General features: G+C 34.3%; 1 protein-coding gene across 1 annotated transcript in view; it reads left to right on the top strand.

Annotated features, from left to right (window-relative positions):
- Positions 1–25,000, top strand: part of LOC118753074 (serpin B10-like) — a 176,882-nt gene that overhangs the window by 53,725 nt on the left and 98,157 nt on the right. Inside the window, exon 3 of the mRNA XM_036487959.1 lies at positions 19,161–19,296. Coding sequence (XP_036343852.1) covers positions 19,161–19,296 — 136 coding nt within the window. The remainder of the gene's footprint in view (positions 1–19,160; positions 19,297–25,000) is intronic.

Here is a 25,000-nt window from a genome sequence, read left to right as displayed (position 1 = left end):
GCACGAAAGTGCTCTGCTCACTTGGCCATTGCCACTGTTCCAGCGACGTTATCGAAATAGAAATTTATTGAAAACAAACAAAAAATTTTAAATCATTCGTTAAAAAGTTAAGTAAAGGTTTTTATTTACTTAACTTCAATGTTCATTAAATGCCGTTAACGAATCATTAACTGACTCTGGGAGGGAATTTTTTCAAATCGTTACTGAGGGACACCTTAAGTAATCACTAAACGACTCTGAGTGCGGCTGTAAGTCTTGTAACCGTTTGCTTTATGACTCTAAAATTTACTGGTCTACAATGCTATATTTTCAGAAATGTATTTAGATACTTGGATCTTCTAGAAAATTTTCCAAAATTTTTCGAAACATTTTTAAATTTAAAAAAAAAATGCACAATATTAAGAAGCTGAATTTATACTCACCTGAACTTAGATTTCTTTAAGAAAACAACTCAAATAAAAATAAAAATATTTAGATGTTTCGTAAGAGCTAGAAAGGGGGTGTACCACGTAATAGTAGGCAGGCATAGTACAATGTACTGCATAGGGGGCGGGGTGGGAGGTAGATCAAAAATATTTTGTGTATATATTACTAGATATCATACAAATATATAAGCAAAGTTTGAATCAAAAATGTTCATCCATCACTGCGTAATTAATTTTTCTCTCCTAAATCACCCAAAAGTGCCACTGTGCGCCGCTACTTAACTACGCGCCAGTGATCGGACTTCTACCACATTGTGGTAGATCTACCACTTTTTTGAGCATCTACCACACAAGGTCTGAAATCTACCACATATTCGCATTTTTGAGTAGTTTTATTTTTGCTCGACATAATTTTTTTAAGTTTAAGAGCAAAAATTGTCCAACACTAAACACTAAGAACAGGCAGAATGGGATTGTAAATTAAACTGTAAAATATGAAATTTTCTCAATATTCAATGTTTCGACAGGAAACGTGGTCTTATTGTGTTAAATTGCAAAATATATGATTTACAAAAATAATTAATTGCGGAAATGTTAAAACATAAAAAACGGCGTTTTTTGTGAAAGTACTAGCAAATTTCAGTGCATCTAAAGTTTCTAAAGCGTTTACTTTTACATGAAAATTGTCAAAATCGACAAATCCCAAGTAGCGGTTTCTGGAACGTGCGACATTTGTTCGCTACATCGTGATGTGATAAAAAGAAAAACTGTTCAAAATATGTTCGAAAAATATCTTGATATGGAGGGACAGCTTTACACGTTCAAGGAAAAAAATGACAAAACTCAACGCAATTTTTAGCAACTTCAATCTTGCACTTTATTATACTAAAATAATTTTTTTTTTCAGATTCTAATTAAAATGTTTGCAATTTACGTGAAGGCTTGCAAAATTTTTTTAATTTTTGTACAAAGTTTGATTAGAAACAGATCTACCGCATTTTTTTCCAGATTCTACCACACAAATTTTTTTTAGTCCGATCACTGCTACGCGCCGCTAGTTAACTGCGCGCCGCTGCTTACTTGTGTGCTGCTGGTCGGTCGCATGATTCAATAATACAAGCAGTGTTGCCGTGCCGTCTCAAGAAAATGTATCCCTGATCAAGCCAAAAATGTATCCAAATGTATCCAATTTTCTTTATTTCACATATACATCTCATAATTTGTAAGAAAACCAAACATTTTCATGAAAAAGACATAATTGAACCCATCCTAAGAACTTGGAATACATGTGCATAAAATCAAACATTTGTAATTTCAATTTATAAAGTACATTTTTTGTGCATAAGTATTTTGCAAAGTAAATATAATAAATAGCAAGTACACTCTAAAAAGAGCATGTAAAACTACTACTGAAAAGTATCTATTTTTCAACAAGAATAAATATACATATAAGATGTTCAGTATTTGATTTTGAACTTGTGATCTTTAAAATATACACATAAATACACATATATAGAATGTTTAAAATTGCAAACATTTTCAAACTACAAATACATTTGAGTAGTCTACTTGCAAAGTGCGCTATGTAAAATTTTTTCGATTCTTAGTTTTTGCGGATTACGTACCAGTATTTAAAGTAGTTTCATGTCCACTAACAACAGAGTGCAAAATCTTTTTATATTCTGAAAAAATAGCATCAAATGCTGTCTTCTTCCAAAAGTCGCTATCATACTTATGTATGAACTTTCAAAAGTATCAATCTTCTGATGAACTTAGAAAGCTGCTTTAGGTCGTATAGACTGTTAATGTTATCTTATGACATGTTATGTTATGTTACAATTTTATAAGGCTCCTATTTATCCAAATTTTCAGGTAATAATAAAAGAGATTCAATTTAAATGTTACTTGTTGTCGTAGTCGCTTTTTAAAATTTATGGCTTTCTATTATAAAATCACATAACGCTGTTTGCATGTGGACTACTCATTTCCTACAAATAATAAACATTACTTTATTTTAAACATGCTATGTGTAATTTTGCTCTTGCGACAAATTTGGTATGTAAGAGTAAACAGGCAATGATTAATTTTATTACACAGCGTGCGAATTTGCACACATTAAAAGAGGAAACTGGTTATAAATAAAAACTGGAAAAATAAACAAACATTTTTTAGAGTGTATTTAAAGTCTTTTCAGTAAAATTCATAAAAGTCTCCTTAAATAAATCAAAGTTAGTTTTTTAAACTACATTGAAATCTTCTTTCTTTTTAAATTAACAAATGAAAATATGTGATATGAAAGAGATTACTACAGAAAGAGTATAATTTACTTTATATACATATGCATATCGTCGTTTAAAGTACAAAACCGCGTATCGTCATTCTGCAAAACCACGTAACTGACATTTGCTGCCAAAAATTGGATTTGCTCACACAAGCTCTTGGCTCAATCCTTATCCATTCGTCCTGAAATATACTAGCCAGAAATGCGATTGCTTTATAAAAAAGAGAACCGTTTTGAAATATAAGTGTTTTTACTCTCTAGAAAATAATTTATGCAACGTCACATACGCGGTTTTGCTTTTTGTTGATACGCGGTTTTGTACTTTAAAGGACGATATATATATTAAGATCTTGCTTAAAGCATCCTTTAAGCTAATTAAAGCAATTGCGCTTATATGTTCATTGCTTCGTTCACAAAAAATAAAATGCTTTAATTTCACGCTTAAGTAGCGATTCTTTATACGTTCAGAAAACGTAATGCTTTCTACCATTTTTAATGAAAATCGATTGTTGAACGAAAAAAACTTTATAGGAAATATAAAATTTTGGCCTATTTAAAAAAGTATCCACATTTATACTGACCGGAAAAAATAAGTATCCCGCAAAAATTCGTCTAAAAATGTATCCAATTGGATCTATTTAGATCCAAACGGCATCCCTGAATACAAGGTTCGATAAACTGACAGTTGTCTCTCTCGCACCGCTCCCTTAGCAGTGGCACTGTGTTGCTTCTTTGCAAATTTACTTGGAAAAAGTGTAGCTTTGCTGTGAAATAGAAGTACATGATGAAAACATAAATTTTTTTTAAATTGGATGTTTATATAAATCTCATAGTTGTTTTATTTTAATTTTGAGTCCTTTTGCAGTTTTTATACAGCTAAATAGCACAAGAATTACGTAATTCACGTAGATATATTAATATTTCGTTCAATATTTCGTTAAAAATGCCAGATTTGCTGCAAATACATTACAATTTACAACAGGAATTTCACTACTAATTTTATACTACCATTTTAGGGATTGCATTCTTCCCCTTTCTCTGTCCTTCGTAAATGCAACCTTTTGTAAGGGAGTGTCAAACCGCGGCTGTCAATAATTATCTAACTTTGATTTATTAAATCATGGTCGCTTGTACTTCAGTACCGCGTATGTATTCTTGGGCATATATTGAGAGGATGCTTCGGTACCCGAACAAAAACGATGTATTATACGCACGCCACACAGTAGGGCAAAAAAGGTAGCTGTGGACAAATCAATTTTGATAGCCCAAATATGAACCGATTTCAAGTTTCTCCCTTTTAAATAAAAGATAATTAAATTTCGCGTCGATCTATCTGTGGCGATTTTTCAAAAAAAGCTCTGGTTTTTACGAGATTTTATTTAATTTATTTATGTTGAAAAATGAAAGAAAAAAATTCACGTTTGCATGCTTCCACTTTCTTTGGAAAATACTTGAAACTAATTTCAAATGACTGCAATTATTTAAAAAACTATTCATAAACATTTTCCATAGGAAACGTTTAATTAAAAAATATTTTTAATTTGCCATCTATACTGATAACCAGGGAACGGATTTTATGGAAATTGCCTTTTTTTCTGCTAAAGAGAAAGAGTATATTCGATTAAGAATGTCCACGATTTAGCTTTCCCTGATTCCATATATACACATTTGCATTTTTTTGCCTTTTTTAAGATATTTGCCTTTTCTACCTTTAAAAAAGTGATTATAGCATTTACAATTTTTTTTAAGAATACAAAATATACACATGCCCATGCGGCTTATAGAAGCGCAGGGACCTCTTGCCAAATTGGTGTTGGAAAAATTCAAAGCCGTTTTCTCAGCTAACGTAGGCTTGGAGACAATAAGGGGTGTGGATAAAATTGCAAAGGGCGAGGAAAACGCCCTTATTCCTGATAATGTGAACGTTTCAAACGTTCCATATTTAAATTGAAAGTGTGTTTGCATTGTTCAACTTTGCGTTCAACTCAGCGCAGGGTTGCACGAAAAAAAAAGTTGAATGGCTAAAAATATCAAAATATGAAAAAATATCAAAATATTCGCCATAAAAAGGTGTTTGCATTGTTCAACTTTGCATTCAACTTTTGCTTGAATGGCCTTTCAACTAATCGCTTTCAACAAAGTTGGTCGCCAGCCAACATTTAGAAATTCAACTTTTTTTTCGTGCAACCCTGCGTTGAGTTGAACGCAATTGTTGAACGCAAAGTTGAATAATGCAAACAGTGCTTGAGCTCCACTTGTATCAACTTGCGTCGAGCGCACATTTAGTACATTCAAAGCTTTCCTTCGCGAAAATCGAATGAAAATGCTGCCAGAAAACTTCAAAATGCATCTTGTGGTTCAATGTTACTACAACTATACAGATTAAAGTTTTATGAGTTAGAAACTCGAAAGGATAAAATAGTCAAAGATTCAAAGTACAAATTTTTCATATAATGAAACTAGTTCATAGTTTTTCTCTTTTTACTTGTAATATACACATTTCTAAAATAAATGTATTTTTTGATTGTTCTTCGTATTTTTTGTCTTTTTTTATTGCCTTTTTCGCTATTTTGTTTTGCCTTTTTTGCAATACCTAGCGCCTTTTCCTGCCTTTTTCGCTATTTTATTTTGCCTTTTCCAGCCTATTTCAATATTTTATTTTGCCTTTTTTATAGGTTTTTAGGTCCTGAAAATCCGTTCCCTGCTGATAACTACATATATCATAATTTGAAAGCCGTTTTTTTTCTAAAGGAAAAAAGGCGTGAGTACTAGGTACTCATGAAATTTGATGTGTAAACATATGCGAACGGCAAAGCATAAAAGTACGTTTACATATAAATATAATCTCAATCAAAGCTCGTTAGCTGTCAGCTGTTGTGCTTGTTATTCACACAACTCGAGGAAAAGTTAAACTTCCTCTCTGTGCCACCGTGGTCCCTTTTTTCTGCAACACATATTATGCCATTTAAGTATATTTTAACTGAATATTTTATTAAAAATACCTTTACAAACCTATTTTCCTTACTAGCGTCAATATTTGTTTAATTTAGGTTAGGTTAGAAATTAAACATTAATTTCACTTAATTTTATTCATTTTGCTGATTTAATTTTTTTTTATTCATTTTCATTTTTAATTTTTTTAATACATGAAATTATCGGTATGATTGATAAAATATACTTGTATATACTTGTTACTCAAGGGCGTTAAAATATCTTGGAAACACCGCATCAGTTGTTGTTTTTGAGCTTATAGTTTGAGCATTTATATTTGTATATATTCCTAATTTTAGTTTTTCTTTTCGGAATATAATCTGTGGTTCATGTAAATGCAGTTCATGTTGCAGGATGTTATCCGATGCTTTTTTGTTCCATACGTTTTGCTGTTACTCACTTTTTACTTTCACTTCAGAGTAGAGATGGGCGCGGGCCTAAATTTTCAGGTCCGGCCCGGCACGTGTGCAAAATCAGCTTTCAAAAACACGCACAAGCCCGCACGTTAAGAATTTTAGTGGGGCCCGGCCCGGCCCGGCCCGGCACGACGGGACACGCCCCAGCCCGGAAATAAAAAGCCAACTTTTATTGTATGTATACATATGTACATATTTTTAATTTTGTGTTTATGTCCATATGTATACTTACTTAAGCGAATCAATACTTTACATCAAAGGTTTTTATAATATATTTTCTGGGAAGTAGAAAAAGTGGAAGGTATTTTATGTAAACAAAACTACTAAGTATCATCTATTTTCTATCGGTTTCCAAATATTTCTTTTTTTGCTTATCTCTTATCAAAAGAGTTTTAAATATGTACTATTTTTTTTTTGTATAAAAACAAAAGCTCATCTAAATTTTTAGTATTAGCAACGGGCTTTTTCGTTCCTTTACGTGCTTTTATGAAATTTTGCTGAACGCCCAGGCCCGCACGAGTTCGTGCTGACAGCAAATATTCCGGCCCGTACCCGCGGGCTTACGCAGGGGCCCGTCGGGCCCCTGCCAAAAGCCCGGCCCGTGTCCATCTCTACTTCAGAGAGTGATTTTGCTGTTTGACCTTCTTCCAGGATTTTACACGAAAAGTATTGGATCACAGCTATTATATCATCTATACAGATGCATATGTACGGTTAAAATGATTTCAGTATTTTTTTTTAAATTTCGCCTTGCTTTTTAGTTGCAACAACATACACATTTATGTACGTACATAGGTACAAAGCCGTATGCATGTGCGGAGTTTAAATAATCGGATGTAATAATCAATTGTAGCGCATTTCCTCTTACTATGCATATTCCTAAATGTATGCAACCATTTGGTAAGCAAACACAGGGTGAAAATAAAAATTTTATGCTGAAACACACATGCGTTACAGCTTCGCAAATTTTACCCCTACCGAAACCAAAGATGTATACACATCAAAAACTCGAGAACAGCTGTACCGATATTTTTGAAATTTTGGACATCGACTCTAGACCCTCAAAGGATGATAATAGAATAAAAATAATTTCGATATATCAAGGGTTCAAGTATTTTCCAAAAAAGTGGTAGCATTCAATCGTGAAAATTTTTTTGGTTTAATTTTTCAACATAAATAAATAAAAAACCCTAGCTTTTTTAAAAAAATCGCCACGGATAGATCGACATTTTTTGCCCCACTGTGCGCCACACGGATTGGACTACAATACAGTATAGTAACGGTTAAATTCCGTTACCCACGCACCAAATGTTTTAATTTATGTATTTTACTAAAACTTTCCCGAAAATTCCGCACTCTGCCAAGCATTTAATGATGAGGAAAATATTTTAAATTGTTTTCCTCAAAAGTTCCGCGATTTGACACAGACTGTACGTTTAAAGACAACACTGCAATTACGCACACGACTATTTTATTTAGAATGTACATGTACGAGTACTTTCGGTTTAAATAGAACATTTGATTATTTTCGTGCACTGCTAGTTCTACTTCACGACACAACTTGTAGGATTTCCTATCGATTCCTCAAGTTAAATTCGCGTTATAGTTTGTATACAATTTTTCTTAATTTTATTAACTTAGAAGTACACTTAACACAAAGTTACAAAATGGTTCTAGGTTAGAGCCTAAGGTGCGTCCGGTGCTCCCGACCGCGTAAATTTGAGTGTCGTTCCCAGTAGAGATGGGCACGGGCCGGGCTTTTGGCAGGGGCCAGACGGGCCCCTGCGTAAGCTCGCGGCTACGGGCCGGAATATTTGCTGTCAGCACGAACTCGTGCGGGCCTGGGCGTTCAGCAAAATTTCATAAAAGCACGTAAAGGCACGAAAAAGCCCGTTGTTAATACTAAAAATTTAGATGAGCTTTTGTTTTTATAAAAAAAAAAGATAGTACATATTCAAAACTCTTTTGATAAGAGATAAGCAAAAAAAGAAGTATTTGGAAACCGATAGAAAATATATGATACTTAGTAGTTTTGTTTACATACATATCTGTACATAAAATACCTTACACTTTTTCTACTTCCCAGAAAATATATCATAAAAACCTTTGATGTAAAGTATTGATTCGCTTAAGTAAGTATACATATGGACATAAACACAAAATTAAAAATATGTACATATGTATACATACAATAAAAGTTGGCTTTTTATTTCCGGGCTGGGGCGTGTCCCGTCGTGCCGGGCCGGGCCCCACTAAAATTCTTAACGTGCGGGCTTGTGCGTGTTTTTAAAGCTGATTTTGCACTCGTGCCGAGCCGGGCCTGAAATTTTAGGCCCGCGCCCATCTCTAGTTCCCAGTGCTGCCGCTGTCACTTCAATTGAAGTTTTTCACTTCACTTTGAATGCCGTCACTACGTCACTTCATTCTACTTCGCTTTACTTCACTTTCCACAGACTAGATTTATCTCCAAAATAAGAAATTTTCTTTAGAATAATTGATTTATTTAACCAAAATTAATCATCTTTTATACAAATTATTGTTAAGGTGGAAGTCTGGTAAGGTAACTTTTCATGAAATATTTCTAAAAAAAAGTGTAATTAATTTCCGATCTGGCATCGGCATTTTCGCAAGATACATATATTTTCACAAGATTGGAACATATTGGAAAGCGCACAAAAATGTCTGGGTAAGTAAATTTTCGTATTTATTTAGCAAATATCTGGGAAAAATAATAATTATATATTAATTTACTTACATACATCTTTCATTTTACAGGAAAAAGCTGTATCGGGTCAGAAAAAAATTTCGAGGTAAGTTGCACCCGATCATCTACATATATGTACGTTTTCTAACCTCAAGTTCCTTTTTAGCTATTTTTTGCAAGACCGCGGCGGGGCCGCCAAAAAACAGCACGAAGGCAGGAAAAGTAAAATGTAAATTTTACGGCTTATTTTGTTATATTCTTTAAAAACGTTTAACCCTAGAACACACACCCGGGTACAAATGTATCCACTTTCAACTTTGAAGTGTTGTAACTTTTGAACCGCTATACCTCTATACCGCTAACTCGGATCTAGGAAGATTATTTAGTTTTGAGTTCAAATTCAAAATTTGAACCAGATCGGACCATTGGTTCAGGAGCTACAGCCTTCCAAACACATTATATACGTAAACACACACCCGGGATACGTTTGTACCCCAATAGTAAAAATCCTCATAATAATAAAAAAAAAACATTTTTTATATTATTTTTTTATTTGAAAAATTAAAAATATTAATTTCACACATTATATTATTGACTTTTATTATAAAAATTATAAAAATGCATCTTATATCTAAGGAAAATCATGGCAAATAGAGCAATTTGTTGATGTGACCGAATGTTCAAGACACATTGGCTTCTTACATTTGTCGCACAGCTTTCTGGCTTTTCTACGGCGTTTTTCCTCTTGTGCGTAACATAAATAGCAAGATCCGGATACAGGTTTTGGCGTGCGCGCTGCGGCAGATGTTGATGCTGCTGTTGACACCATTGATTCCACCGGTCGGTTGAAATATGCTTCAATAGCAATTTTAGTCGAAAAATTTCGCGTCACTTGACGATTTATGGCTCTGGCTTCAATAATGGGCATACACAATGCTTCAGCCAAGCTGCGCAGAATCTGCTTACGCTTGTTGTTTGTTCTCCAAGGCAACATAGGGTTATTCAAATCGTAGACAATGTAGGCTGCAAGAGCTGTAATGTCCAACATGTTGAAGAACATCGCTAGTGGCCATCGTTTTGTTTGTCTTTGTGTTGGATATTCCGCAAACATTTGGTCCATTCGATCAACACCACGTTTGGTACGATTATAATATTCAATTATTTCAGGTTTCCCACTGTCAGCTATTTCAGCATCATTATGCATGGTCGAAAGCAAAATTACTGCTTTATTTTTTTTGTGAACATAAGAGCACATTGTCACATTATTTTTGAAGCCAAATGTCGTTGAACCAATTGTCCTGTTTTTGTTCTGCTTCATTTCTTGAGGAATATATGATTTGTTTTTGCGCAAAGTTTCAACGATCGTGAGTTTCCAGGTGAGAAGCAGTTCTGCAACTGGCAAGGTCGTAAACAAATTGTCCATTGTAATGTTTCGGCCACTTCCTTGGTATTTGGCAGACAAATCCTTCACCACTCGTTCGCCTTGGTTCGTTTCCCTGCCAGTTTCTGCTTGGCCAGTATATATTTGTCCATGCAGTGGATATGCATTTGTGGCATCGCAAATCCACCAAACCTTGATACCATATTTAGCAGGTTTTGACGGTATGTACTGCGTAAACCGTGTGCGTCCACGGTAAGGAAATAATTGTTCATCAATCGTCAAGCATGAGCTGGGCTTGTAATGTGCAGCAAGATTATTGTTCATCATCGTCCGCAACTCACTGATCGGTGCTGCTTTATCAGTTAGTAAGCGTGTCGCACGAGTGTTTTTATCGTCAAATCTTAGGAACCGCAATATCGAACAGAAACGGTTGACTCCCATTGTGGCGCGATATAAAACTCGAACATGTTCTCCATTGCTATGGTTCGCACCAGTCATAATAAGTATGCCAAAAAATGCATACAGCTCTGTTATTGACACAGGCGTCCATGACTTAGGAGTTGTGTTTGGATGCGCATTGTTGTAAGCATTATAAGTTTCTTTTGCTAACTTATTTGTGTGGCGCATAATTATATCAGCCATTTCAACGTTCATGAAACATTTGAATGTTTGCTCTATTGACAACATTTCAGTGCATCTAGCTGGTCCAGAACGTTCTCTTATAATATTTTGTCTGAGTACCTGACGACTTACATTTGGTTCTTTCATCCACTCAGTACCATCACGTGCAACAAATTTTTCGGCACTAGCAGGTAATTCATTATTTTCTTCTTCTTCATCGTCTTCTTCATCATCCTCATAGTCCGCATAATCAGGTAATACTTCTGCGGCACTTTGCGAAACTTCAGCATCGTCATCAGCAATTTCAATGTCATTGATTTGAATTTCTTCTTCATCTTCTGAGTCAAAGTCATAGGGAGCGTCATCGTCACAAATTTCATCAAATAAAGATTGTATATATGATTCTCGCTGTTAGCCTGCATAATAAAAAAAAATAGTATATGTTTACATTGTTGCTTATTTTACATTTTTTACCTTCTATATGCTGCACTTGATAAATATTCGTTTCTTCTTGAAGTCATTTCGTATCCAGTTATTTATAGTTTCAGTTATATTTATTTTCACTTATATTTTCACTTCTTACACTTTTGAGCACCAAAACAATAATGAAAATATCAACAGGCAGCATTTATAACAACACCTCGTGTGAAAACAACCCTTGCAGCTGCATATAAAATACAAAAACCAGTTATACCAGTGTATTTGCTACCTACGTACCCATACCTTGCGCGACCTTTTTGCACATATCTTTTGAACCAGGTAGAATATTTCAATGAAATAAAAACCAAAATGTGTATTCGTTGTTACTCTACAAGTATATTATTATAAATTATATTATTTTGTTTTGCATTTATCAGGACAACAACAAAAACAAAAATCCACTGTTGCATGTCCTGACTTTATTTGCCCATATCGCTGGAACCAGTAGGAATATTCGAATGAAACAAAAGACAAAATACTTGTTATATATTAAAATATACATTTCAAAAAAAAAAAATCCTAGAAATCGGTTGAATAAGCATTAAAAAAACCGCAAAATAAGGTCCCGGGTACAAACGTATCCCGGGTGTGTGTTTACGTGGTATTTTCTGGGTGTGTGTTCTAGGGTTAAATGAGTATTTGATATTTACGGGAAACTTTATATTTGCAGTGCCGAAATCTCGACAAATGAGGATGGGGAATTTTACACGCTTGTGACTGTTTTTTTTTCTGAGGATTGCGGTGTTGGAATAGATGAAGGCGGTGATGTTGCTGCTTTCGAAATAATTTTAAGCTTTTCTGATGAGTTTGTTGTGTCTGGAGATGATTCGTTTACTGTTGGTGGTGGAGGTGATGCTGCTGCGCCTTCTGAATATTCCAAATATTATGGAGATGGTGCATTTGCGATGGAGGTGGTGATTTTTCTGTGAATCCTGAATCTGCTGGCTATTATACAGATGGTGCGTTTGCTGTTGATGGAGGTGGCGGTGATGTTGCTCCGATTCCGGAATCTTCAAGCTAAATATTATGAAGACGGTGTGTATGCTGAATCTTCAAGCTATTATGCAGATGGTACGTTTGCCGTTGGTGGAGGTGACGATGATGTTGTTGCGATTCCTGAATCTTCAAGTTATGAAGATGGTGCGTTTGCTATTGCTGAAAAAGCTACCATTGGGCCTCTAGATGCCTCATCCAATACTGCACTTTCTATTGATTTAAGCGATTGTGCTACGTCAATTAATGCTTCCAATAGTACAAGAAAGAATTTTCAACAAAAGTTTTTGGAGCGGTGGCTGGAAATGTTTACCTGGCTGGAAAGTAGGAGTGGCAAACGTTTTTGTAAGTTTTGTAAAAAATATTTATCGAACAATATTACTGATTTAGAAAGAGACGGTAAAGGGGAAGGCCATACAAAGTGTGAAGCTGCACTTAAAAATCAGCCAAAGCTAGATAATACGAAGCAATTAACGGCATATCAGACAAAAATTAATAATATTAAAACAGCCGAATTAAAAATAATAATTTTTTTGTGTCAACGTAATCAACCTTTTTCAATGGTTCAACCATTAATTGAGCTTATTAAAAATGTAGGAAGAGATACTGACGTGGTTAAAGAGTGGAAGTGTGGCAGGACAAAAGCGAATGAAACAGTAAGAACTTCATTATATGAAAATTGTTTAAACAAATTGAGTGATGTTTTGCGCACACAGAAATTTTCTTTAATCATTGATGAGACCACTGACATAAGCTCGTCAAAATTCTTAGCTCTGGTTGTTCGTTACTTTGGCTATGAAGAGGAACGAATTCGTGATAGATTTTTAAATTTAATTGAGTTAAACAGCAGCGATTCCAATTCGATTTTTAGCGCTATCAAAGATTTCTTTAATAATGCAAATATTCCAAAGGAAAATATTATAGACTAGCTCATACCCGCGGGTTTCACCCCGCGCTTTTATGCAAATATGAAAAATAATTTAATGATGTTAGATTTTATTTCTGTGCCCATTTCGTTATGGCTCGTTATTTTTTAAGCGCGTTAAGGTAATTAGGCCGTTTAAAACTATGAAATTATAAAATCTCGTCTGCGCGCTAGGCATACGAAAGATATCAATCCCTCTAAGTTTACGATAAAATGGTTCCAGGTATACGACGCGTGAACGTGTAACCTTCTTGGAGGTGCCACGGTGGGTTCTAATATTTCCAACGCAAATTTAGTAACCTGGCCTTGATAAAATACCACTTCTCATTACTGTAGCAAATACCTCAAGAGAGCTTCAGATTATAAGGGCGAACCCGGCTCTCCCCTTTCCATTTAATGAAATTTATTCTGTCAGAACGGCACTTATAAAATAAATCTCCATAACAAATTTAAAATACTTCGAGAGATTTTCTATCCTTCCAGAGATATTTATTAAGAAGTTTTTAGTATGTATGGGAGGCGACATGCCTTCTTTTTTAATAACTCACATGAGCAGTTGATACATTTTGTATACACAACTCCATACCAAGTTCCAGTATTCTTCCACAAACACTTCCAGGGATATGTGGCAAGAAAAAGTAAATTTGTACTGGAAGTGCCACGCCCCTTTTTCTTATAAACCTAATCTTCTTCCATGAATTTAGAATTGATTTTACATACCCCAGTACCAAGTCCCAGTACTCCACCATGAACACCTCAAGAGATAAGCAGTATAAAACAGTAAATTTTTACGGGAGGAACCATGTCCCATTTTCGAATAACGCAAATTTTTCTCCATGAGTATGGAATTAATTTTGTATCCGTGAATATGAACATGATTTCACACAGTGTTGGCAAACTGTTAATCTGATTAAAATTAACGATTAAAATGTTAATCGCATTTGACGATTAAAATTAATTAGTCGTAATCAACTGTACGATTAATGATAACAGCTTTTTAATCGTTAATCGCTGGCTGCGATTACTTTTAATTAATTTAAAACATTATTCGTTAATCCAATTAAAAATAAAATCTGATTAAATTGTCTAGTTTGTCCGTGTTTGAAACCAAACACCAGTTGTAGTAATTATTTTGTGTTTTACGCTTATAAAAAGCACATAATATACAAAAATTATAATTATTGTTATTAGTAATACATAAACTGGGAACTTTTACTTTCCTAGTTTGTATAACGTTTGTTGGTTTAATCTTAATGAAAATGCACACCAAATTGCTTAGATTGATGAGGAATTAACTTGCTTTGTGTGCACAGGGAAATTCCAGCATAACTTAATTAATCACCAAACCTACTTGACCAAATTAAGAGTTAATGATTAAAAATTAATTTTTTAATCGCGGTTACGATTAAGTGTTTAGTCAGATTAAAATTAATCATGATTAACTGTAATCAGATTGAATTTAATCGAGTTAGCTAACTGATTAAAACATAAATCGATTAAAGCCAACATTGATTTCACATACATATCACTATACCAAGTTTCAGTTCTCCCCCACAAATACTTCCAGAGATATGTATGTAATATGAAAATTCCAATTTGTATGGGAGGGATCTTGAGTTACCGGACTTACTTTCAGTCTAAGACCATCCTTCCGAAATCCGTAGTAAGTGTACTAAATTTCGTTCTGATCGGAAAACCGGTTAAGGAAGTAGCCTATTTTTCAATCCCGGTCATAAACCATCTTTGAACAAAATTTCATTTTCAAACAGGTGGCAATTCTTAAAAAAGTAGCCTATTTTCCAGCCTAGGTCATAAGCTATCTGTGTGCAAACTTTCATGCAAATCAGTTCAGTAACTTACGCGTATTAATTTAATTAATCTTTTCTAATACCTGATAACTCTTAAAATAGTAGCCTATTTTCCAACATAGGTCATAAGCTATCTCTGTGCGAAATGTCATGCAAATCTGTTCAGTCGTTTCCGCGTATTAATATAATTAAAACTTTTTTAACAGGTTGCAACTCTTCCAAAAAATTTGCCTCTTTTCCACTGTAGGTCATAAGCTATCCGCTTGCAAAATTTCATGCAAATCCGTTCAGACTTTTCCGCGTATTAATTTAATTAAACTTTTTTAGCAGGTGGTAACTCTTAAAAAAAGTAGCCTATTTTTCAACCTAGCTCATAAGCTATCTGCGTGAAAACTTCCATACAAATCAGTTCATTCATTTCCGCGTATTAATTAAATTACACATTTCTAACAGGTGGCAACTCTTAAAAATAGTAGCCTACTTTCTAACCCAGGTCATAAGATATCTGTGTGCAAAGTTTCATGCAAATCCGTTTAGTCGTTCCCGCGTATTAATGTAATTTAACTTCTTTAATAGGTGGCAACTCTTCCAAAAAATTATCCCATTTCCCTCTGTAGGTCATAAGCTATCCGCTTGCAAAATTTCATGTAAATCCATTCAGTCGTTTCCGCGTATTAATTTAATGAAACTTTTTTAACAGGTGGCAACTCTTAAGAAAAGTGGCCTATTTTCCAATATAGATCATAAGCTATCTGTGTGGAAATTTTCATGCAAATCCATTCTGTCGTTCCCGCATATTAAATAAATTAAACTTTTTTAACAGGTGGCAACTCTAAAAAATATAGCCTATTAACCAATCTGGCCCATATGCTCTCTGCGTACAAAATTTGATGCAAATCCGTTCAGTCGTTTCCGCGTGATGATTTCCCAAACATCCAAACATACAAACTTTCACATTTATAATATTAGTAAGAAGTAAGATTAGTAAGATTTTGCAGCAGACAATGCTACTGCAATGATGGGGTGTGTACACGGGGTTCAATCCTTACTTAAAACTATAAATAAAAACTTGTAGGTAATAGGATGCGTTTGTCACTCAATGAGTTTATGTCATCGGCTGCCTCCAAAGCTTTTCCATCCGAAGTAGAATTTTTAGCCAGGGATATACATCTATATTTTTCACATAGTTCAAAGCGTCTTAAAGAATATGAAGAGTTTCAAAACTTTTTTGATGTAAAAAAACACAAAATTTTTAAATCATCGCGAACTCGTTGGTTGTCGCTGGAAGCCGCAGTGCAACGAATATAAGAGCAATGGCAGGCTTTAACTCATTTTTTTTATGTAATGATTTTGAAGGAAATGACGTTGCCGCGAAAATTACAGAACGGTTAAACTATACAAACAAATGTTATTTTCTTTTTCTGGCTTTTGCTTTAAATGCAGTAAATATGATCAACTTAGAATTCCAATCGGAAATACCACGCTTTCACGTCCTCTTTAAGTCTCTACAGTTATATTTCAAAAATGTGGCAAACAATTTTGTCCACTTAAATTTAATAAACTTAAGATCTCTTAATAATATAAATTTTGAAGATCCTTCAATTTATAAGCCTTTGAATGACGTATATATTGGGCCAAGAGCTGAGATGTGAATATGTGAGGGGTATTTAAGTGTGGAGGAAGTTCTAGAAATAAGAACAAACTGTAGAGAATTTACACAATTCTATGTAAGCAAATTTTGAAGACCCTGTGTTAGATGCGGTTCAAATTTTAAATCCAGCTTCATTAGGTCAAACTTTGGCCTACTAATTCGCCTATTTCCCAATCTTATACACAATAATGAAATAGATTATGTAGAATGCGAATGGAGGCTTTTGATTTTTCAAGATTTACCAAAAGAAAAACAATTGGAAGAATTTTGGCATAATGTATTTTCTTTGCAGAACCCTTTGGATAAACCCATATATCCGGCTTTAAAAAAATTTGTTGGTGCATTACTAAGCTTACCTCACAGCAGCGCATCTACTGAACGCATATTTTCCCAGACCAAGTTAATTAAAAATCCTACAAGAAATTGTTTAAATGTGGACACTGTAGCATGAACCAACGACTACAGATCACGTAATCCGCCATCGTTGTATTTGTAATCGATTTTCAGAAACAAGTTTTCGTAGCGTTTTTGATGTTTTTTGGTTCGGTTTACATCGTCTTCTACCTCTTCGTAGTGATATTTTACCGATTTTATGTGTTTTCTGCAGTGATTTTAATTATAAATTTTGAGATATTACAAATTTATGTTATAATATAAAGTGATTTGTGATTGGAACAAGTTTGTGCGTCTGTTTGATTTGCCAAGAGGCGTAAGTTTGCGCGAAAAGTGGGTGCACATTTGTGGTCAGAACGTTGGCATTGAAAAAGCGGCCAGTGCCGATAATATGCGATTGTAAAACACTCTCAATCATTAAAACCATATTTTATGAACTGTTTTGCTAATTGTCATCAAGTTTCACTTTTTATATTTTATAATAAATACCAATATAATCGCACTCAATCACCGCGCCATTTTCGTTTTCTTTGTTTGTTTTCATTCTTAGGCAGATGTCAAAAACGCTCAGAAATTTACTTTTTTCATTATTTTCCGATTGCGTTATCTTGTTAGTTGGTTCATGCACTGTAGGCTCCTTAATGTTGATAAAACAAGCTTTCCCTCTCGGAAGTCTAGAAGACTGGGTTCCATCAAAAGACTTATTATCTAAGTATAATAAAACGTGAATTGTATTTACAAGTATTATACTATGTTTATTTGCGAAAAGCCATTTTCGTATTTCAATGTAAAGCAATATAACAATATTGCAAAAAAAAAACATGTACAAAATGTAACAATGTGATTTTATATAATTTTTAATAAGAAATGCATTTCTATTAAAATGCTAATAAGTACAAAATATATCAATGTGATTATTTAAAAACTTATATGTATTGAAAATGCATATGCATATTTATTGAAATACTTTAATTTAATACCAAGTACAAAAAGTATTTACTTGTGTGTAATGCTCAAATAAATGTGATAAAATTTATCAAGCATCAATGTAATTTTATCATTTGATGTAAAATTGCATTTAATGCAACTACAGACTTATCACTAAAAGTGAAGCGTGAATAATTTAAATAAATGCTACATTATCTCAATAAATTAAAAATGTGTTAATATTTTTGTTTAAATATTTTTTAGGGCTTGTGAATATTTTACTATTTTTAAATTTAGTAATAAAATAAATTCCAGGCTGCTCTCTACTAAAATTTAGTTTAATCGAAAATAAAACATTGATTAATTATATTTTAGTGTTTATGTAATCAAATAACAGCAATTTTTTATTGTATTTCCGCAGCGTTTGATTTTAAAGATATTCCAGCATAAAGAGTACGCAGGAACACACTAAATTATAACTTAATTAACTTTAAAGATAACTTTTATTGAGTTAAAAAATAATCGATTAACCAATCGGCTTATAATTAAACTAAATCGAAAAAACCCCACACCTAATTTTGCTTGAAAACCGTCACTACGATAATCACTTCACTTTTCCTCCCAAATCACTCCGAAACACTTCACTTTTTGTGTTTTCACTTCACTCGAAAATCAGCAAACGGCAGCACTGGTCGTTCCTCTTGTCCGCTTTTCTAGTTGCTGGTGCCTTTCGTCAAGTTGTTCCTTTATTTCATTCAGTGTCCTTCTTATACAGTGTTGCATCTGGGAGTCAGTGTTACCTGATTGTCCGATATTGTGCTGTGGTTACTCGTAAGTATTGTCCGGCAGTCAAATCCTACATATATTATTACTTTGGAGGTATTATATTCTTTTTTGGTTTTAAAAATTACGCTATTACAAGATCTCAATGTTAAAATAATAGATTTGTTAAATAGATTTCATGAATTTTAATTTAAAAAACAAGCTGGACACACAGCTGTGCACTAAAAATTAGGTGGCGATGGCCACATTGGTCACGCATTTATAGCAATAGTTGTGATCTTTTGAAAAAAGTGGGGCTTTTGAGACCCCACCTGGCTTATGAAATGTTAATTTACATGCATTTAAACATACAAATATACATATGTATACTTTATATTTCAGATGGGTGTTTGCGACATATTTGAGCCTAACCGAGCTGATTTTCGCCCCATGACAGAAGAAAAGGGTATTTATGTAAAGCATATAGAGCAATCAATCAACGTCAATATTCGAACACATCCTATAAATCAGCTTAAACGTAAGTAATTTCCAGTATATTTAAGACTGAATTTCAGCTGCCTTAATTGATCTGACGTTAGGTTTATCAGGTTTTGCTGTTCCCGTACACAAAAATCCAGCAAGGTAGGGGAAATCGAAAGACCAACGTGACACTTCACTTTTATGAGAAGCCGCTAGTTTCTGCTGAAAAAATTTTTGCCAACAGCAATTTGCCAGCAAGAAAAACGGTTGATCAAAGTCACATGTTTGCAAGTTATGGAAATATTGTAATTTATTTTGATGATTTTCCAGTTTAATATAACTTTCTACAGGATGCTTACATATAATTATAACGTCAATCAAAGCTCGTTTGTTAATCACCCCGTTTACATCGGCAAATCTCAGTTTATTAGTGTTTACTTTTACACTTAACATTTCGTTCGCGTACTTTTGCAAACATTTCATTCCTTGAGAGAGAACAAATAAAAATTAATTTTAATTTTTCTGTTGAGAGTTTCGGTTGGAAGAATACACGAATACACCTACATATTAGGTGCGCTCGTCTAAAAGTCCGGCTGGAATTGTCCAGCAATGAAATTCCTGAAAATTTTGAATCATTCTCTCTCAACGAGGGATGATTGCAGATTTTTAGGCGAACGCAATGTTTGCAAGCTTCACTGCCAGTTGGGGTCCATCAGGGGCGAACGCAGGTACACTAAGAAAAAGGATTAGTTTCGATAACTAAAGATATTTAGTTCCCGAATTTTGACAATATTTGGGAACTGTGACCAAGGATTGGAAACTATTACCATGGGTTGGTAATTATAACTTAATATATTCAAGCTTCTAATATTCATCTAGGTTGTACCAAATCGTTAATTCAGTTGAAGGGTTTGGTAAATACTAATAAATATTTTTTTGAAGCATATTTCTACAAATTCCATTCAACTTAAAGTATGGTTCATAAAAGGATGTCATTCAGTTCTGCTAATACAGATAAGCTTTTTTCAACACAAGGTTTAGTCATAGTTACCAAATCTTAGTTGAGGCAGCCACGATTTGGTTTAAGAGCGGAACATATTCATGCTTGTGAGCCGCGATTGAGAGAAATAGAGATTGCGCCAATCGCGGTACCGCTAATCCACTCTTTGTGATTTTGACAGAATCAGCTGTGTGCGTAACTTCATCTTGGTGCAATTGTTGATTGTGAGCATACGAAAAAACCAAATAAAAATTTTAATATTTGTGCGTTAATATTTCTGCATGGTTTTAAACAATTATTGAGACATTACAAAGCAAAATGAAGTGTGCCGTGGCAAATTGTAATAGTGAAAACATAAGGAAAGCGTGAGATATAAGTTTTCTTTCGCTTCCTACGGACGCAAATCTGGCGAAAAAGTGGAAGTCGTTCTGCCGGCGAGGATATGCATTAAACACCAAATCGAGCTATGTGTGGATAAAGCACTTTACTAGTGAAGATATTAAAAATAATACACAGTTCGAAATGGGTAAAATATTGTGTATTTTCATACTAATTGCATTTAATATTGTTTTTGTAAATGCCTTAGGTTTTGTAAAACTTCATCGTTTAAAACGTGGTGCGGTGCTTACGAAGATTAGGGTAGATTTACGAAGAAAATCTGGGGGATTCCCAGCGTGCGGAAAGAGCTCAGCACAGGGAAAACAAAAGAATTGTCAGCAAGTTACTTGAGCAGAGTGAGACTACCGTTGCCACTGCAAGTAACAATTTGCATTCATATAATGTTTTGCATTATACTGTAGCTAAGTTTTTATAGCCGTTGCGAGTGATACTGTTGATGCAAATATATCTGATGAAAGTGTGAAGCCACACTCATGCATCCTCTCGGAAATGGTACAAAAGTTTCATTATTGTTCATTATTAGCCGTGTTTTATTTGTCCAGAAATTTACCGCCCTATTCACACACCACTGACAAAACTCAGCGGCTGCCTATTGCCTTTACTACTGCGCCTAAACAAATGTCAATTTTATTGTTATGACCTACTGAGTAAGTGACAACGGCGAAACAATGTTTATATTGTGTTTTAGGCGCAGTAATTTTGACAGTAGTCATATGAGGCATTTTGTCAGTGTTGTGGGAATAGGGCGGTTAAGCTATTAGCTTATTTTGTATGGAGGACTTACCCAACATAATTATATTGGCTTATGAAAAGCAATCTTGGCTTGTATATTTAACAAGGGGCATTGCCATTCAGCATCAGAAATTTTCTCCTTCAGCCAATCAGAAATAGGCAAAAACTTACTCTGACACTATTTGCAGTCAAACACCTGTCAAAATTAGTCTAACATAGGAAATAAGCTAATTTCGTTTTATTTGACAAAGATTTAGCTATTTGCTTGTGATGGTTGAATAAAACATGCTTATTATTGTTATTCTTATGTTTATTGTAAATCTTATTTTTATGAATTACTATTTATTTTATTTTTCTGACACTTCCTGTTACTAGTTGTACTATAAAAGATCGTAGATCTTATTGTACTAATATTTTTTCGCAATAAATGAAATGAAATAAAAGTCATCAAATAAAAGCTGTGGAGTCAACAGCTGTGGAGTTTATGGTGGTTGGCTACCGTCCACAAATATAAATATGCACTCTGCATGGCTTTTTACAATGGCGAGTCCCAAAATTCACTTTGCTGCACACCTTCCTTCTGGTCTAATGAAATTGCAAACACTGTTAATGCATCCCTTTTTCATGTGCTAAAAATCGTACTTACCTAAGGGCTACATGTCCAAAATTATTGCTACGTGTTCCTAATTGATCAATCTTTTTATATTTATTGATTCCTGCAAAGTTGGGCCTTGTCATATTAAAATTAACACATTTTTCTGCATTGTTTGTATATTTTTATATGCGTTTTGGCATTTCTCTCTCGCAGTTGCACCAAGATGACGTCACGCAAAAATTACGCTCAAAAATCCTCTCTCATTGGCGCAATCTTGCATTATATCATTCTTGCTTGTGAGCCACCCCTAAATAATGCTCAGCGCTCTCTGAGCACATGTGTGCTTCACATACAGAGAGCGCCAGCTAAGCAATGCGCACAGTCCCACTTATTGAATCGTTTGAATGCGGTCATGATTCAGTAATACAAGGTTCGATAAACTGACAGTTGTCTCTCTCGCACCGCTCCCTTAGCAGTGGCACAGTGTTGCTTCTTTGCACATTTACATGGAAACAGTGTAGCTTTGGTGTGAAATAGAAGTATAAGATTTTGTGTAATATGTTTATATGTATATGCATATGAAGCATATTTAGCTGATGAAAACATAAACTATTTTTAAATTGGATGTTTACATCAATCTCATAGTAGTCTTATTTTAATTTTGAGTCATTTTGCAGTTTTTATACAGCTAAATAGCACATAAATTACGTAATTCACGTAGATATATCAATATTACGTTCAACATTTCGTTTAAAATACCAGATTTCCTGCAAATACATTAGAATTTACAAAAGGAGTTTCAGTACTAATTGCCTACTTTGCGTACTGTTCTACTACCATTTTCGCACCAAGAGATTTCATTCTTCCCCTTTCTCCGTCCTTCATAAATGCAACCTTTTCTAAGGGAGTTTCAAACCGCAGCTGTCAATAATTATCTAACCTTGTATTATTGAATTATGGAATGCGCTAGTATGCTGACCATCGCATAAAAACGATTCAATGAATTAGACTGTGTGCATGGAACTCATTGCTCCGCTACCGCTGTTCGTATATGGGCGAAACACAAGAATGATAGAATACAAGATTGCGCCAATGAGAGAGGATTTTTGAGCGTAATCTTTGCGTGACGTCATCTTGGTGCAATTGCGAGAGAGAAATGCCAAAACGCATATAAAAATATGTAAACAATGCAGAAAAATATGTTAATTTTAATATTACATGGCTCAGTTTTGCAGGAATCAATAAATATACAAAGATTGATTTATTAGGAACACGTAGCAATAATTTTGGACATGTAGCCCTTTAGATAAGTACGATTTTTAGCACATGAAAAAATGGATGTATTAACAGTGTTTGCAATTTCATGTAGACCAAAAGGAAGGTGTGCAGCAAAGGTGTGCCATTTTAAAAAGCCATGCAGAGTGCATATTTATATTTGTGGACGGTAGCCAACCACCATAAACTCCACAGCTGTTGACTCCACAGCTTTTATTTGATGACTTTTGTACCATTTCCGAGAGGATGCATGACCGTGGCTTTTTTGGAAGCAAATATTCCATGTCAGTAAAACATAATTTAAGCTGAAATATTAAATGTATAATAATTTGGGCACTGTTTTGTATTAGGTACGTAACAGCGCGGTAAGATGCCGCTTCAATTAGCGCCTGGCGACCTTATCCACTGGTGCATTACCTCATACCAGCACTAAAAGAATCAGGTACTAACAAAAATATTGCCAGCAAACTAAACCAGCAACTGTCTACATTCATCATGGAAATATACCTACTACAATTCACCAAGGAAAGGCCAACATAGTTCCATGTAGAAGCTCTTAGCTCAAACACTTAGCACAAAGCTCGATTTGGTGTTTAATGCATGTCCTCGCCGGCAGAACTGCTTCCACTCCTTCGCCAGGTTTGCGTCCGTAGGAAACGAAAAAACTCTTATATAGCACGCTTTCCTTTTGTTTTCACTATTACACTTTGCCACTGTACACTTTATTTTGCTTTTTAATGTCTCAATAATTGTTTAAAACCACGCAGAAAAATTAAAATTGTTATTTGGTTTTTTCGTATGCTCACATTCAACAATTGCACCAAGATGACGTCACGCACACAGCTCATTCTGTCAAAATCACAAAGAGCGGATTAGCGGTACCGCGATTGGCGCAATCTCTATTTCTCTCAATCGTGGGTGAAACACGCGTGTGGTCACAGAGCGCTCAGTAAGCTATGGCATACCGATCACGGCGCTAGGTAGAGAAAGAAAAGTGTGTGCTATGACCAGTGTTGCCGTTTTAGTCCTTTGGTGGCTAGATTTAGCTACCACATACTTTTTTGGCCACATAAATTTAAAATTGTCCCTAGCCCTTTTTTACCCCTTTGAAGAGTTTACTTATACTTGGCATGAAAAAGTTGTATATGCTTAATTTGATGTACTTTTTTCATTTATGTAAGAGATGAATTTTCAAACTAAGAAAGACTGATATATACATACATATAGTTTAAAATAGATCAGCTTACGGCCCTTAATATGCTTAATTTGTTACATGGCCCATCAAGTCGATTGTCTGTGTATGTTCTTGTGGTGTGATTTTACCAGCTGCTGGTGTCGTGAGTTGTGAAATTAGCTCAATTTTCTAAGTAAAAAGTATTTAGGCGGAAATTTCTTGCCCTATATGACTCAAAGCCGTGTTTGTGGAAGATTAAGTTCACGATATTGCAGTTGTGAATTTAAAAAAAAAAAAAGCAATATTTAACAAAATTATAGAAAAATTATGAAATTCGGCTCCAATCATTTCGATCTTACCTCGACCTCATTTGTTAAGAAATAAATATTGTATCAGCATGCTGTTAAGTTATATGCTTCGAGCCTGATGGTACAATCACTTGATGGAGCCAGCAAGGTGGTGTCGTATATTTCCCCTTTTATACAAAAAGGTTTTTGGTTGGATAAAATATTTGCTTTTTTCCAGAGTTCGTTGTTTTTCTATACCACTGCTTATTGAAAATGTTTGCATGTATACTTATATATGTA

Source organism: Rhagoletis pomonella, unplaced genomic scaffold, assembly GCF_013731165.1.
Source record: "Rhagoletis pomonella isolate Grant_MI unplaced genomic scaffold, Rhpom_1.0 Rhpom_scaffold_00001, whole genome shotgun sequence".
Lineage (NCBI taxonomy): Eukaryota > Metazoa > Arthropoda > Insecta > Diptera > Tephritidae > Rhagoletis > Rhagoletis pomonella.
The sequence above is the reverse complement of the archived record's forward strand: the minus strand, read 5'-3'. Positions and strand labels throughout refer to the sequence as shown.